General features: G+C 38.8%; 1 protein-coding gene across 10 annotated transcripts in view; it reads left to right on the top strand.

Moving 5' to 3' along the window:
- MARK3 (microtubule affinity regulating kinase 3) overlaps positions 1 to 17,622 on the top strand; it is a 63,255-nt gene extending 45,633 nt beyond the window's left edge. For 3 of the 10 annotated variants that reach the window (XM_074149451.1, XM_074149455.1, XM_074149456.1), the window contains 4 exons: positions 1,134 to 1,237; positions 6,897 to 7,154; positions 14,384 to 14,428; positions 16,653 to 17,616. In XM_074149451.1, coding sequence (XP_074005552.1) covers positions 1,134 to 1,237; positions 6,897 to 7,154; positions 14,384 to 14,428; positions 16,653 to 16,998 — 753 coding nt within the window. In that variant the 3' untranslated portion in view covers positions 16,999 to 17,616. Of the gene's footprint in view, positions 1 to 1,133; positions 1,238 to 6,896; positions 7,155 to 9,542; positions 9,570 to 14,383; positions 14,429 to 16,652 lie in introns of all 10 variants that reach the window. The other 7 variants (XM_074149450.1, XM_074149453.1, XM_074149452.1 and 4 more) reach the window with 4 other exon arrangements.
- Positions 17,623 to 17,850: the final 228 nt, after the last annotated feature.

The following is a 17,850-nucleotide window of genomic DNA, read 5'->3' as shown; positions in this document are numbered from 1 at the left end:
GGTTAGTTGAGCATGAAGTCCCCTGCCTGATTCTTAGTGGCCATCCTTACTCAACTTGTGCTTATCCAGGTGCTGACCAGTCATTCCCTTAAGCTAGCCTCCTCCAAGACTTTCCCCAGCAGTGATGTTTAAAGTTAAGAACCTATTTTGCTTCCTGCTTTGCCCCATGATTCTTTACTTTAAAAACAATTTTTAAAGGTTTTTTCCAATTTCCAACCATATGCAGTTTCCTGTGTTATGTTCTTGGGGTGGGGAGTAAAAATGTAAGGCTTGCCGGCTTTTACTTCCTCTACAACCTGGGGGTGCATGTTTATCTGGACCACCATGCTTTTCCTACAGTAATTGCATCTAACATTTTGTAATTCTGTTATCTGTGAATTACCTAGCTTCTCAGTCGTTCCTGGAAAATTGACCGCCAACTTGGGCATATCTCCACCCTCTTTCTCTGTAAAGACAGAGGCAAAGTAATTCTATTTCTTTTCTCCCCTCTAAAGTAAGGTCTGTAGTTTAAGTTCCCCTGGCTCTCTTGTCCTCAATGTATTATGCTTGTATTTAAATGTATATTTTTTTAAATGTCTTATTCAAATTCTCTGCAATTTGTGTCTTTGAGTTATTCTTCCCTTTTTTAAAAAACTTGTCTAGTGTTTTATAGTATTTTAATACTTAAAAGTTCATGTTTACCTTCCCACTGAATTTTACCACATTTGTTTCTTAAGTCTTTGCTTTTCCTATCTTGTTTAAGGGTATGATTTTAACTTAAAGGAAAATTCTACAATCTACAAGTGGTAAAGTATTTCAAAAATAGGTTATAAAGATGTAGGCCATCCAGATGTAGATGAAAGCTATACATACTGAGAATTTGTAATTCAGAACATTGGTAATTAAAAACTTTAAGTGATAATAATTTTGAACTATCAACATGAAGTACCAGAACAGCCTGTTATAATTATTTTTTCTGATTGCATTACTCCTTAAGAATACTGGAAGGTGTTTGTATATTAACCTATTTAATTATTGTAAGTTTTATAACTGTGTAGAACTAGCATGAAGTAAAACAGCCTTCAATTATATATAGACTTAACCCCGGAAAAGCCTTTTGTAGGGAATAACAAGCCTATGTTTTTTAATTGTAGAATAATACTGCCCCCGGAGCAATGACACGGCGCAACACATATGTTTGTAGTGAAAGAACCACTGCTGATAGGCATTCAGTGATACAAAATGGCAAGGAGAAAAGGTATATGAAATGTCTTCTTATGGTGTATGTCCCTTGTCTTCACACTTCCAAAAAATTATAATGCCTAATTTAGAAAAGAGTAATATTCTAGTGTAATTCTTAATGAAAGGTGAGTACAGATCTTCGGTTATGGAGCACCTGTAAGTATGTTGGGTTTTTTTCTATGCTTAATTCATACAGTCTTTATATTTAGAAAGTAAAAGGAAGGTCCTAATTTCAGGTTAAATGTTTAGAATATAAAAGGAAGATCCTAATTTCTGGTTAAATACATGTCATATTTGTACAGCCTTCATCTTAAGTCAGTTTTTAACTCCTGTGGCCAAACAACATGCGCTTGCAGAAGAGTCTTGTTTAGTGTCAAACTACAAAGTCCATCTCTTTTGGGCCATTTTCTTTTTATGTTTCACTCTGTACTGTACTACTTTGGAATTATTTGGAATACCGTTTTTTCTACCAAGTCTCAGTGAGAAAGTCAGTTTTTCTGAGCAAAGATAGAACAGTGATGGGCCATTGTCTTGGACTGATAACATTCCTTACTGATATCCTTGTAGTTTAATTGCTTTCCAGTACTTATAGAACTCATCTTGAGAAGAGTGGCACTGATATCTCCATATTCTGAGTGAAAACAGTCAGAGAAATAATCTCCTCTTACTTTACTGGATGAAAGCCTGACTGGAGCATGCAATGGAGTTGGAGTTAACCAGTTCATGTCTTGGCACCACAGCCACATCTAGTGCCATCCTTCCCTGTGCACCAAAGACCGAGGAGAGCTGTAGAAAATGTAGTAGTGAAAGTAGTTATTAGCTATAGAGTAACACTTTTGAAGAATATCACCAAATTTCCTGGCTGGCTGAGGTGTTTTGAGTTCCATCTGACTGTTCTTCATAGAATTCTACTGGTCTCAAAAGCTGGTTACAATTAAGTATTTGACTGTTGCCAGGAGAGTGCCCAGATAATAGCTAGTACTTAATAAAAATGCTTAAGCTTGGAGGAATGTGAACCTCTCTCCTACTCGTCCCACTTTTCTTCACCCCGCCTAATTTTCTGAGAGACTGTAAAGGGTGGGAAGAAAATACTTTTCTTCTACCCCGTGTTGAATTTGGTGAAAGATGTGCCATTTTTTTGCACAGAATTTTTCCCCTTCCTTTTGGCAGTTCAGAAGGAAGAGTGGCGAAGCTGCGATGTTGAATAGAAAGTCTGTCTGTCCCTTGTTTGACCCCTGGACCCTAGGGATAAAGAACATGATTTCGACCCTGTCTCTTCCTCCTAGCTTTCTGCAAACTGAAAGGGATTAAGGAAAAAGTCAAGTATAAGTTTGAAGAGTGCCAAAGGTCTAGTTGGCCAGCTGGGCCTGCAGTCAACTGTTTTGTGAAGTACAGCACAGCTATTTGGTTACGGTCTCTTAGTGTGTCGGTCTCGGCCTTCGTTGGTTAGTTCTTGTTAACGTTACCAAGTTTCTATAGATTAAAGCTCACCATCCTTTCTTTGATTTGATGTTAATAGCTTTTTTTTTTTTGCTTTCCAAACTGTCTTTGAAAAATGAACCTTTCTGTCCAAAATAATTGTGATCAGATTTGGTTACTTGATTTCTTGGTTTAATGACATTTTTGTTCATCTTTAAACTAATATCTTTGCTATATCTTGTCTACAATTTCTTTATTACTTTTTTAAAGCTATTAGATACTGTTTACTAGGAATGTTTGGGATTCAAATGTCCAATTAATTTAGGAGTAACTTCATACTCCCAAGGAGCTGTCTTTTGAAGTTGTTTGGTTGTTTTCTTCTCCAGCTTTGAGTTTCTCAGCAAAATGCTTTCTTTCTGGTTTGTCACATACGGGCATTGTATTTAACTCTATTTTATATCCATAATTGGTTATCCATATGTAACTTACCTGTTATTGTCAATATGGTATCCAAACATCATTTGCTTGTCTTGCAAACTTTAGCCATATTTGGGTCATTTGAAATGTCCAGACATTTATATTTTCATTTTCAGGAAAAAAAAAACTTCATAGTTTTTATCAATGTATTTTTGATTACTACTTTCGTTACTCTTTATAGAGGTTTAAAACAAGGAGAGATAATGAGAATGTATTGCTAATTGTTCTAGAGTTGGAGACTTCTCATTGTCTGAAGTGCTTCAACACTAAACTGCACATGCGTTTTGGCACTGTTTCAGAATTACTGTGATTTGGCACAGAATTCAGAATTTACATCTGAATATATTTTGTTGCTGTAAATGGGCAAAGGCTTGACTGATCACATGAAATGCAGGGGCCTTTAATGCAGGCTAAATAAACATGGCTGTTGATGGGGCTGGATCTTCAGCATGAATTTTGCCAGCCTTCAGGTGTTTCTGTAGTATCTCTAATACTATTGTATTCTCATCTTGGCAGAAAGTAACTTCAGAAACTTGTAATGGCTTTTCTTCTGTGAAGCAAGATCTGAAGTAGAACCTGGGCTTTGTCTAAATCCAAGGTTTCGTTAAAAATGCTTTCTGTGCTTTTGAAATGTCTATTGGTGGCAAACGTTAAAGGTAGAAGTAATTACCATAAATGATTTGTTACAGATGGGATTTTAGATTTTCCATAGCCAGTCAGATACTGACTGTGACGCACTGAAAACTTGGGAGACTGGCCTTAAAAGGCAAGATGTGGACATTCAAAGTCTGTTCTTTCATTGAGAAAGTGTTAAAATGTTGCCTGTTCTGTTTTTTATCTTGCACATTGAATTCTGAGAAGGCACCGTTTCTGAAGGTATGGAAACTTTGAAGAATCAATAGTCAGCTGGTTGGCTTGATGTTGGAGAAAGTAGCCTTGAAGCCCCCGTGCCAGACCGGTAGAAGCAAAGGGTTTTGAAGTCACGCATCCCTATTTTAACATGTTGTGTGGCTGACACAGGCATTCTGCTGGAGATGACTCTGTTGGCTTTCCTCCAAAGCCTGAGCATTAATTAACGCACTCGGGGACTCATGAAACACTCGTCATAATGATAGGCAATTGCTTTAAATCATTTCTAACACAAATGATTTACAACAGCCTCGGATTTTTAATAAGCCTTGGCACTAATTGGTGAATGTTAGTTCACTGTTTCTGTGTTCCCAGGCTAGTAATCCAAGGAAGCTGATTTCTAGCAAAGCTTCACAGGAAGAAATATAAATGTTTTAATATGTGCTGTGGTACCTTATTGGTAGGTTTTAGGTATCACATCTTTGGAGGCAGGTGACTAAATAAAACTTGATACTAACACGTTGCAAAACTAGATTGTTTCTCCTTTATCTTTTGCAACACGTTGAGAGGGAAGGAGCTAGAAGTGCTTGAGAGGCTGGTGACCAATTATTTGGGGATTACTTGACTTCGTGGTACTGCTTTTGAGACGAATGCTCATTTCCTTACAATTTCTTAATACCCTGGGGTACTGTAAAAGCTGGGCTGTGTTGGGAGCTTCGTTGTGGTAGTGGTTGTAGTTGGCATCCTGCTGGATTCAGCATTGTAAAGAGGTGTATGCATCACTCAGATGAAGTTTTCTAGATTCTGAAAAGTTAAAAACAAAAAAAGTAGATTTTTCTAAGCATTCTAGCCAGCATCTAGCTCTGATGTCTGAGCTGTAAGTTTGAGAGCTAAGCCCAAAAAGTGGGTGAGCTGATGCTTGTAGCTGGAGTAGCGTTCTGCGCTCCGAAGTGTGACATGCCAGAATGAGAACAGGACTGGAATTTCAGAGTGTGTAGCCATGAAATAACTTGGAAGTGAACATGCAGTGTCATGAAACTGTCACTGACAGATTTCTTAAATATTTCTGAATTTCAGTTGCCTTACTTTTAAAGGCAAACTTAACATGAGTGATATACGGTGTGGTAGCCTGAAAGGCCCGATACATCTTGTGGCCTCTCAGTTTTCTCCTATCCTTATCGTTACTAGATATTGTGAAGGCTGCAAAGAGTATTTTGGCCCAGAGAAAGAAGATGATTTCATACTCCTGTTTTAACATATTGTACAGCTGGCAGCTTGCTGGCCATTCTGCCAAGACAGCACTGTAGACCTTCCTTCAAAGCCTGAATGGTAATTTGGAGAATTTAAGGTTTGTGGCCAAGCAATGTGAGATGCTCTTCAACAGTCATACCTCTTTCTTCAGAGAACACCAAGCGTTAATTCATTGCCTCCTACATGTACAGGTTGACTAATAGTAGCCTTTTCGTTTGGGCCTCTCTGGACTTGTTAAAAATCATTATATTGTTGTTTTCGATTGTGCCTGTGAAGTCCTTTGCTTATCAGATGTAGATCAAGATTTGACAGCTTGCCCAACTTAACATTGATTTCTTTTAACATGGATACATTCTGAAAACAAAGTATTTCACTGCGATAATGAAGCTATCGTCAGTCTTTTGGAAAGTGCAGTTGATGGGGTTTTTTTAATGCATTTTTTTAATGGTAAGACCAGTATGAATTACATCAGTGCTTTATACTAGTGCTTTGGCACAGAACACTGAGTTATTCGGGTTCTGTACGTCAAGGAGGGTGTCACCGCAAACTAATGCTAATGGTAAGAGAATGATCACTTCATAGATGTTAAGTGCTACAGTAAGGATGCTTTTTAAAGGGAGTGTAGGGTAGTTACTGCTGTTTACATAGAAGAGGGCTGATAGAGTTCGTGTTCTTTGATAAATTGGTTAATAGAAGGAAAAGTTTGCTGTTTTTTCTATGCAGTAGTTTGTTGTTGGTCCATCATGCTCTTCTTTCTGCCTCTGCCTGAACCCAAACCCCCTCACAGCCTGACAGAAATGTTCGCTTACGCAGCTAGCCCTGCTTCAGTTTGTACTACATCCTTCTCCAGTGTTCGGCTGCGACATCAGAAGTCGATGTCCATGTCAGCCTCTGTGCACACGAAGATGATGTTGCCTCCAATAGACAATGGCGCAGATAACTTCAGGCCTATGTAAGAACCTGAAATCGTTGTGAAACTAACTTATACCCACTGCTTCTTAACTTTGTGCTGTGGAATTTTAGTCCTAGATTGTTCTAGTATATATTGCCCACAAGATGTGTGTTTCCTCCATTTTTTTTAGTCTTGTTTACATTTGTCTTGTGGTGTGTCAGGCTGTCTGTGACATAATCCTGCAATAATGAACCTTAATTTTTTTCCAAGTGTTAGGCGTATTGGACATTCCCTATTGTCAAAGTTTGTGGGAGACTTTAATTGTGTATCCTGAAGGACTTTGCTACTTGGAGCGGTTCCCTTGTAGAGAATTTTGTGTAGGACACTTTCAAATTAGTAAGATTTTCAAAGATGTGTAAATAGAATGTGGAGGGAGAGTCACTAAAGTTACCTATTGCTTCTCTTTCCTGGGAGGAAACTTGACTCATCTATTCTTTTATCAGGCTTCTCAGCGAAACATTGTATGCCTAGGTTATCTGGTCTTTTCCAGGATACTCCTGTTGCATTTTTCTGCCTATGTAGGTTTCTGTTTCGGCAGCCTTTTAATCCTAACTTCTTACAAGTTTTGATTCCATACAGTGCTGTAATAATGTTGATATTTCCAACCCTGCCTTATATAAAAGTGTCTGCTTATGCTTTACTGTAGAACGTAGTGTTTTGTGTTTCCTGCAGAACTGTAGTGCTTCTGTAAACGAGTTCTAGCATTGTTTTTTGTTTCCCGCTCTAGCACTATTCCCGATCAAAGAACTCCTGTTTCTTCAACTCACAGCATTAGCAGTGCAACCACACCTGATCGTATTCATTTCCCCAGAGGAACGGCTAGTCGGAGCACTTTCCACGGCCAGCTCAGAGAGCGACGTACTGCTACCTACAACGGACCACCAGCCTCCCCCAGCCTCTCCCACGAAGCAACACCCCTCTCACAGACTCGAACCAGGGGTTCCACTAATCTGTTTAGTAAACTAACTTCAAAGCTAACAAGAAGGTAAGCCTCTTAAAATGGTAACGCAATGTTTCCTTTTTTATCAGGTACTAGACATACCTAGTTGTTCATTGCTTAGGTTGTTTCGTCCACATTCTCTGGTTAATGGTTTAACAATTCCTGCAGCTGGCTTAGGATTTTTACAGTAGTTCTTTTTGGTTAAAGACACCATTTGTTTTTAGCAGTTGAATCAAATGGGATAAAAACTGAGACAGTTTGGTTTGGGCTGTTTGTTCTGTACTCTTCATCCTCATGTCTGAGGTACAGACGCTGCAGAGCTGAAACATTTCAGCTCAGTTCAAAAGCTGCTCACTGTGACTGCACAGTCTATCAGTTGATGGCATAAGCTAGAGTCCCAGTCTTGATATTTAATGTAGCATTAGAAGTTCAGGTTGTGTTTCCCAATCACTTAGGCCATTAATATTTTCAGAATAATCTTGCCGGCAACACACAAATAGATGACAGGTGAAAGGGTAGGGGCAGGACACAAAAGCTGCTTTTTGGCCATGGTGCTGGCCTTAAATTAATGGCAGTACTATGGTCTCAGTCCAGGCAGGAGTCTGGTCAAACCTTGGAAAAACTTACTTCTATTTTGAGCTTTAGTTCATGTGCAGATTCTAGTTTTGGTACAAAGCTGTGTTGGTCTAGCCAATGCCTAGCTTAAGTAGGTGTCCTTCCTGCACTAGCAGTTTTTATTCTAATTGGACTTCTAGTTTCAAATCCATGTACGATTTAAATTAGCTCCTGCAAACCCTAAAATTGAAAACCACTTCTTTTCCTTCTATATTTAAAACCTGTCGGTTCACATACCGCATACTTCAGACCACTCTGATATCCACAGCTTGTGTTTGCAGAAGTGAGGGTTTGTTTATCTTTGCCGTAAGGTAATCTCCATGCTTTTGTACCATCATCATCATGTGAAATTTTTTGGAATGTATCATTCTGATCTTGGCCTGCTTGCTTTTGTTTTAGGCTTATATCACATCAGCACCAAGCCATTTCCTTCCTGTCTGTTCTGTGACTATACATGCCTCCCTCTCAGCGTCCTCTTCATAGTCTCCTATTCCTACAAAGTAATGCTTAGCCAAACTCCAGTTTTCCACAGCTGGCCAATTTCGATGCAGAGAGGGAATTTCTTTACAAATGTAGAAGTTGGTTTTTGAGAAAAACAAAAACATGACAGGCTAGTCTTTGGTCAACGTCTTACCCTGCTCAACTCTCTGCCAGCTAATGCTTCCCTGGGAAATAGGTTTTGGGTTTTTTTTCTTCTTTTTCTGTTGAGAGAGAGAAAGATAAAATATTAATTTGAATATATATTATTTTTTTTTAAGAATTAAGTCATCTGCTTTTTGTCAAGTGAAGTCTTAATCAAACACATCCTTTTGGCACATCTTTCTTTCTGTACTTTTGTTTGTAATATCCTTGCTTAATTTTCCATCTGAGGTTCCAAATATGGACACTCAAACTGTGAACATGCAAGCTTTTCACTTGTGCTGCTGGAACATACTATTTATTGTTGTGTGTCACTCGGTTGTTTAGGCAGCATTCAAGCTTCTGTCATTACCTCCGAGTTTCAACTTCTGCAGTGCAGTGTGGTTTTCTTGAAGAAGTTTTTCCCCACCACTTTTGACAATAGTTTAAATTCCATCTGGACTTGATTAAATAATGTAGAGTTGTAACACAATAGGGCTGTTGCATATGGTTAAGTTTGCACTTGGAGGACCTCTTATGGCCAGGGCTCTGTTGTAGTAGGTGCTGTACAAACTACTAAGGAGGTGGATAGTCCCATCAAAGGACAAGGTTATGTTTCTTCTCTTTAAATAAATTTTAAAAAACTTAAAACCTGTTTAATTTATTCTAGCATTCTCTATGGGGGATCAGAACGCTTTTGATAATGAACTAATTATGTTCTGGTGTAGGCAATTGTTACAGCTTCTGCCACTAAATTAACTAAATATTTAAGGCAGTTTTTGGCACGACATGACTGACCTAATGTTATGAAAGGAAAAAGAAACCTAACTCTGAAGATATTCAAGATCTAATTATAGTAGATTTTTGCTTTCTGTTTGAGATACATGAAGAAAATCCAAACATCTTTTTATGTGACCTTGCAGATTATAAATTGTAAAGTGTTTTGACACCAGTATGAATTTTAAGTCATAATAACTACTGGTGGCCTATTTCTGATAAAAACTAAGTTTGGAAATAGCAGTGCTAAGAGTTTGACTCTTCAGACCCTAAATCATCTGCCTAATCTCAGAATGTATTGAAGTGTAATTTCATTGTGCATTTTAAATGAGATCTTTTTGCATGTTTCACTCTAAATGGCTTTTTCAATTTATTTTGTACAAAACTTTCTGTTAATTATTATTTTGGCTTAATTTCTTTTAGAAACATGTCATTCAGGTTTATCAAAAGGTAGGATTTATTTATATTTAAAAAAAAGTCGCTCCTGCAATTAACAACAGATTTGGCTTTCTAGCCTTGGTTTTCTGAAAACTAAACTTTCCGCTGAGAACTAAATACTTCCTTTCTTGAGAGGAAAACATAGAATAAATCCATTAACTCATGATGATACTTCAGAATCTGTGGCACCTGTATAACAAGATGCTACGCATGCCTTGTGAATTCTTCTGTCTTTGATAGAGTTGGTAGTCCCAAAGTAATTCTGTTCTCTGTACTAATACACTGAGCATGCTTATGTTTGAAGAATGAGGTGTTTGATAACAATGATGAAAGTATAAACAAAACATAAGGTTACAAGCAAATAAAGGTAAGTGATGCTAAATTTATATTCTCTATCTCTTTGCTTCATCATATTTTATAAAAAATTAATCAGCTTGAAGTGTTGCCTGCAGTTGATACAATAGAAAGCAACCTGAACACGGTTCTGAATCCAAGAGATTTGGATGAAGATGCAATGGCTGTGCATTTATTTGAAAATGGGATGCATTTGCTGAAGTGAATTGCAGCCAAAGTGCAAACAGAGCACTTAAGTTACCAAAAAAAAGTACATCTATGCAAATTTCTTAACAAAAGGGAAAAGCTCAAAAGTCTGATTCGCATTTCAAGCCCAAAGGATTGAATTTAGTTTTACAGTTTGGGAATGAATCAAGCTGCCATATATCCCGTTAATCCACTATGACTCATGAAAGTTGGTGATACGGTTTTGACCCGCAGGTAAATTTTCCAGTAGAATCTTGTAATATTCCATTAAGTTTTATCATATTTTGTGGCTTCTTAAAGGGTAGTACTTTTCAGTTTCCAGCTACTTGTCAAAAAAAAGAAGACAGGGCCAAAAACCAGACGTCTGTTTTAACTTTCAAAATGCAAGGCTATGCACGTGACTGTAATTTGAAGGTTTTCACTCCATTTCAAGGAAATTCTTAGATTAGGGAGACCTGAGATATGTAAATAGCTACTTAAATTTGGGTTTATTGTGTACAGTCTGAGTCTAATGGTACTGCCCCAATTACCACGCCACGGTAATAATAATCAGTGCTCTTCCAAACATGACTATGTTTAGAACTGGCGTTGGTTGGGTTGGCTGGCATTGTCACAGCTGCCTTGAGAAAAGGAACATGCACAAACTGTTTGTTAGGGAAGGAAGCCATCCAAGACAGTATAGACAGATGAAACTGAGCAGCAGCAGCCGTTTGAACCCCTTGAGCATCTTGAGCTGCGGGGTGCCTTCTGCTTTGTCTCTCTGGAGTCACGTTGCTTTTAAAACAAAGGATTGCGACTTCAATTTCCACAACTGGAGTAAGTTTGTTCCTCTGCTGCTCTGAAGACAGACGGAAAATGCTAATATGAGTACGGTTTTAAACTAGAAGGTTACTGTTCAAATTTGAGACTTAACAAAAGTAATTTTTTTAATAATTTTTAAAAATTTTCCTTTGACTTCAGGCCAGGAATCTTAGACTATTGTGGAAATAGCTGCTGCAGCTTCCACTGCGGATTTGCAGAGTCTTTACATCACCTACACAGGACCAGACTGTGCTTTTTAAATTCTATTTTAAGTGTGCGTGGTGTGCACCCATACCTGATCTTGTACATAGGTACAAAATTAAAATGTTGGGGGTTTTGGCAGTTTCTTATCCCTTTATATCTTACAAATCTTAGCTAAACTCTTTTTCTTTGATACTGAAAGAACTACTATAACCCAGTACCACGCGCATATATATATAGTACTGCAACATCACTTTGGGCAACTGAACAAAAGTAAATAATCAGTTCCTCCTTTTTTTAACTGCTGAGTTCTAATATTGTACTTGGTACACAGAGGTATAAAATATATACAGATCTCTTACACCATGTCATTGGCACTGTCCTTGCCAATCTGCATACTGTGGAAATCTTACTTTTTTCCTGGCAGCAAAAATCACTTTCAATGTTCTGCATTTTATTGCAGCCTCTTTTCTCCATTCCATAAATTGATCTTATTTGAGCGTCTTGCACTTTTTGCTGTTTTTCCTTATCTTTTTCGACAATTTTCTTTGTGTTTATTTGGATTTTTAACATTGTGTACAAAGATGTAAAGAACAGAAAACACAGTGTAACTCAGGACAGATGTATGGAAATATTTTTTTTTAAAGCCTTCCACAAACCATAAAGGAGTTAGTGTATAGGCATTGCATGACAAATGAGAACGCAACTTTCCTATATATTTGTTCCATTCTCAAGACCAAAGAGCATCTTGGTCCGTAAAATTAATTTATGTAAAAAATACAAGCAAAAGCAGAAAATTTTGAACATAAACTAGGAATTTGCGGTTCCCACAGAAGTGCAGATTGTATTAGGAGTGAGGAGGCCTCGGGGCTGCATCTGACTCTCAGACCCACCAAAACAATACTGGCAGTACAGTCAGTGCCTGTTCCCAAAGCACCAGTGCTGGGCTGTGGGGCTGGACCATAACCACCTCCTGCGCCAAGGAACAAGCATCTAGAGAGACTGGCACAGCTCTCCAAAGCCTGGCACGATGGCTGTATTTGAGGGTGCATGTCACCAAATGCAGTTCCTCATGCTAAATGAATGGAACACTGATGTACTGAAAAACTGAACAAAGAAAGGATTTCCTGAGAGACTTCTGTGAAAGCACGTTTGTTATTTCAAAGGGGCAGGTATTTTGTAAATAACGACCTGTCTTAGCTTTAGAGTACAGTGGTTTAGAAGCTGAGCAGTTCAGCTTAATTTCAACCTAAAAAGGATCTGAAAACATCATTAGGGAGTTTTTCTCCTGGACTTTTGTGGACAGATTCCAATAACAGTGAGACTATTCGTTGTTGGGGAGACTGGTTATGCTCCTGTTTTCTACAACCTCTGACAAGTCTTCCACTTCGTAGGAACACAGTAGGCACTTTTACAGTTGAGCACTGTCTCCAGACTTGTTGCTTGCTTTGCCTGCTAAAACGAGCCTTTCCCAGATCATCTGACAGGTATGGATTTGTTCAGATGGCACACGGGATGGTTCCCCCCCCTGCCTACCTACCCCCACCTCGGTTCTGCACAACTGTCGTAAAGAATGAGTTCATGGACTGTATACACAGACCTTATAAATCTTTTTCCACCCTCTCCTGTATCCGCCATAGTAAAGTAGCATGTGATCTTAATCTCCTTACTAAACAGATCATCAGTGCTGTCGATGTTTAAAACTCTTAACATGGATTTTGGAAATCTGACATCAAGTATCAATTGGAGATCGGGGTTGCTGCAGCCTCCGACTCAGTTCCCTCCTGTGTTACTGAGGGGAACAGTTCTCCCTCTCTTTCTTTTTAAGTTGAATTTTAACAATTCTATATAAAATTGTGCTATGATGAAAATTATTACCATTAAAAACACACTTTGAAGAGCTAGAATTAGTTGGGGATTTGTCAGTTGTTTTCTTCTTACTATCTTCCTTGTCCTTTTTGGCTGAGGACAGCTTTAGTCCATGGAAACGTTTCCGAGCAGGGAGCCCGTCTTGCTGTGTGCTGTGCAGGGCTCTGATCAGCTGTTGTTGCGATAAACAGCTCGTAGCTGAGTGATGTACTACTTTCTTAACTGGATTTCTATTGCAGTGTGAGTTTTGAGCAAGGAGCGGGGTCCGTGGCCCGTAGAGCGAGGGCTGCCACCGTGCTCCTCAATGTGCCAGCACGGCCTCTGTCCCCTTGTGACAGGGGCTGCACTGAGGCATCTCACAAACCTGTTCCCTCACTGCAGCCTTCAAAAGGAGGGAAAGGAGGAAATTAAGCCTTGTAACACCCCCCCACACCCTGATACAAATACTGCTGTGCATCAAAAAATAAGCTTACTGTCTTATGTTCCTGTCCCTGGACACCTGATAATCAAACTGCTTTAATAATTTACATTATTCAGTGTCCTACCTAAGAGTAGGCTTGATAAGGGTCTTATCAAAGATAGGTTCCCTGCAAGCAGAATTAGCACTGAGATGTAGAACCTTGGTTACATTAATGGGAAGGCAGAGGAACGTGATTTTCTCCCTTTTTTTCTTACTGGGCTTTTAAAAAATGGTAGTGGTCAGCAAAATAGCTTCAATCAATGCAAGAAGGCAGAAAGCTTAAGTTTACTTAGATGTTGAAGGTGCATCAGTGTGGGAATCGATAGGATGGCCACAGCACGGCTTGAGAAATCTTGGATTTACCTCTAAATCCCTCTGAAAATGTATGTGTATCTTGTTCTTTTGCTCCAAGGTATTTGGTATTGTTTAAACACCTAATACCTCAGATTTGATGTGCTTGCAAACACACAGGGTGACCAGACTTGTCTGTAAATAGGGTATTTTTTCAAATATATATATTGTATTACCAGATAAAACTGTAAAATATAATTAGCCTAAAAATAATTGGGAGTTATTTCTCTTTTAAGAGGTACTTACTAAACAATACAATAACTTCAATACAGTTTGTAACTTCAGTTTAACACTTTCTGCTTTTAGAAGCTGAGCTTTAATCAGTGAGTTCTACAGTATTAATGTCTATAAACATATGCTGTAAAAATCAGTTACGCTCTTTTTAAAAACTGTAGTTTATAGACTTCCATTTGGTTTGACAATATGTTATATTCTGAATTTGGTCTAACCAGTCAAGTTCTTTACATCTTTGTTGCTTTGTATTTTAACACACTTTTGGTATGATTGCAGTATCTTTTAGCAGCTGCTGAGATATTGTATATTGTAGTGTAAGATTTGTCTTCTCTTTCCCACTTCCTTTTGCTTCTGCATTCTTTTCAATGAGGCTCCCAACTGAATATGAGAGGAACGGGAGATTTGAGGGCTCAAGGTGAGGGTAAAATTTTTGTTTAAAATGTTACGTAGGTGAGTTTGAACCTTTCTCCCCTTGGTCATGTGGCACAGTGGCTTCAGGCGGCAGCTTTTGTTTTGTGTAAGGCTTTGAAACTAAACAAAGAAGCATTTCTGTCTGCAAAACAGCTATTAAAGCACTGACTGACTTGGTTCTGAACCTTCATCTTTCCTGTTGCCTTTTCCCTTGTGTGTTTTTTGCATTTTAGTCGTTATAATTTGCTGTTGTCTTGTAGATGTTTAGGTAACTGGTCTCTAGTGAGGCTGAAAATGTGTGTGATAACCACCGAAGGGTGTTAAGATATTTCTCATCTCCAAAATCACAGATAATTCAATAATATTTTTTCATGTTATAATCGTCTTCCAAAATTTGCATATCAAAAAATACTATAAAGGATCAAACTCGTGCTGGTTCTGCCAACTGTTTTCAAGTAGAAAAAGCTTTCAAAAATAAAATGAGCATTGAATAGAAGTTGGTGTTCCCCCTGGCCCCTTACAGCCTTACTAAATTGAAACCTTAAAGTTAAAACAAAGTACTCCAATTTGCTTGCTGAATTTAGTTAACATCTGGCAAGTCACGTAGCTGGATCTGACAGCATAATCCTGTGACTCTCACAGTTACTGGAAGTCCTAATAGAATGTAAAATTATGAAATAGGTTATCTAGATGAGAGAGATTTATTTAGTTTTGACCTTGCTATCACTTCTTATTTAACTTTTTCATAATTGCCTGCTTAATGGTGGGTAGAAGGAAAGGATTTTGCAACCAGAAATTCATTGCTAACTATTTTAAAGAGCAGCTTGACTTAATATTGTAAATTAAACTTTGAAGTTCAACAGGAGACCTAAACTGCATGGTTTGTGGTCTGTTAGGTTAGGCATTTTCAGAAAACATTTAAACTTGACAGTCAAATAAGTCTCTTGTCCTGAGGACAAGTAAATTTGAAGAGGCGACTGACAGTGTGCAAATACTCATAAAGCAAATCTGTCATGTTTTTTTCCCTGGAGGTCCAAATGTAGCTCCTTATTCTTTAGCTACGTGACCACTGATTTTTAACTGAGATAGAAGAATCATAGCAAACTAGAAATTTCTGGAACTTCTCTTTTCTTTGTCCTCTATAACTTTGTTTATCCTTACCAAAGGAAAAGCTTTTTTTTTTTTTTTATTTTAAAAAATAATAATTGCAGACTTGGGAAATTCAGCCTCAATGTTTTGTGCTTTATCTCTGAAAACTGTGACAGTAATAGTAACACTCTTATGCTCTATCTTTACTAACAACATTGAGGAGGTGTCTGATAGTGACTTCCAACTCTCCTTCCTGCATTCGGCCTCGAAGGCACATAACTGCACAGCTTGTAGCAGCGAAAGATTTCATCACTTTACCCCTCTCAGTCATTTGTATTAAACAAATCACTGACTGGCTCAGAGACGAGGCATTTCCTCCCTGTTGAAGGTAACCCCAGTAGCCTACAGTGTGGTGGGTCTCTAGTGATCATCTCCAACACCAGGGCACAAAGGCCAGAGTGAAACCGAACCAGCCCAGAATTGGGTGGCACGTGTTGGTCTTGGGGCAGTAGGTGGGTGACCTCCTGGCGAGGTCCCCTGGTCCTGCTGTCCTTCCTCCTGCTTGTAGCTAACTCTTGTGGGACTCCATGGGTCCTTCCACTGCTTGGTCTCTGACCTGCTGCGCAGGAGGAGGTGCAGAGGAACCCCCAGGATCTTTCTGTACAGGCTCATCCCCATGGCGTATGAGTAGGCACCTCCCACCACAACCTGGGCTGAGCACCCTTTTATCACAGGTCACTGCTATTTGAATGTTCCAGAAACTTCTAGCGCAGAGCTGGTGTTCCAGCTGTCCACGTGGCCCAAGAATAGGGGTTTGAGCAGAACCTGCCTTAAAATCGAGTCATAGGGTGATGCATGTAGTTCTACCTCCGCAAGGTCATTTCCCTCATGCTCTTGACTCCAGTGACTTCCAGTTGTGTCGCCCGTCGTACCATACCTTCGTTTCAGCCCCAACAGCTAACGCTTTACCTCGACTGTGTGTTTGTAGAGCAGCTCGGAAAGCGGGGCATTGCTCACAGCCGGAGCCTCTAGATGCTGCTCTAATCCCGGCAGTGTGCGTTGAGTGTTCGTTTGCTTCACTAACGTGAGACGTGGAGAAGGTGGCTGGCCCTGCTAACTCATAGATTCCTGTCTTTCAGCCGCAACGTCGCTGCGGATCAGAAGGATGAGAATAAGGAAGCCAAGCCTCGGTCGCTGCGTTTTACCTGGAACATGAAAACCACCAGCTCCATGGATCCCAATGACATGATGAGGGAAATACGAAAGGTCCTGGATGCCAATAATTGTGACTATGAACAAAGAGAGCGTTTCTTGCTTTTCTGTGTCCATGGAGATGGGCATGCGGAAAACCTTGTACAGTGGGAGATGGAGGTGTGTAAACTGCCAAGACTGTCGCTGAATGGAGTTCGCTTTAAGCGGATATTGGGAACATCCATAGCTTTTAAAAACATTGCTTCCAAAATTGCCAATGAGTTAAAGCTGTAACAAGAAAAATAGTTAAGTTGTAAATTAGTGAGCAATTTCAAGTGTTTTTGAGAATTCTGATGGAAATGTATAGAATAACATTTAGGCAATAACTTCTGCATCCTTCTGAATAGTGATATTAAAAAAAAAAAAAAGCTGCTGAGCTGGGAGGGAGAGTTGGACTTTTTTTATAAGTGCACTACAGCATTAAAGTTGCCTACTATGTAAAATATTACCCCTTCTGCTTTATTTCCATTGCTCCTAAGTCTTTGACGACAAACTGAAACACAGAATATATTCATTTAAATATGCCTCCTGTTTGTGTGGACGTGTGAATGTACAGTATGTGTGTATAATATATAAAGTATTATATGTAAACAATTCATTTACAACATCGAGCTGTACCAGTACCTCTTTTTGGGCTAATTTTGGTGCTAAAAATTGAAATGGCCAAGGAGGAAACACTTGAGTTAATATTTAAAATAACCGAAGCGATAACCAGTAAATGCAGGTTTACAGTTCACTGCTGTGTTAAGGACAAAAAAAAAAAAAAGTGTGTGAAGGGTTTGGATTTACGGTTGTGAACATTATTAGTCCTGTTTTCTAAGTAGATCTCATGAGATTATTAAAAATTCACTTTTACTGAATAAGTCTTGCATTATATTTTGCCCACCTATTTATTATTTAAGTCTGAATCAAATTTAAAAAAATGTAGCTGATTTGTGCATTAAAATTTGGGTAAAAGCTTCCATTCTTCTGCTTCTGCTAAACTACTAAAACTGTATCCTTGTCCTTTTGGCTTATGAGTATTGATTGCAGCTAAGAACACTTTTCCGTTGTTCCACCGTTCCTCTGCAGAACGAGGCGGTCTAA

Source organism: Numenius arquata, chromosome 6 (assembly GCF_964106895.1).
Source record: "Numenius arquata chromosome 6, bNumArq3.hap1.1, whole genome shotgun sequence".
Taxonomy (NCBI): Eukaryota; Metazoa; Chordata; class Aves; order Charadriiformes; family Scolopacidae; genus Numenius; species Numenius arquata.
Note: the sequence above shows the minus strand (reverse complement) of the source record. Positions and strands in the feature narration are given on the sequence as shown.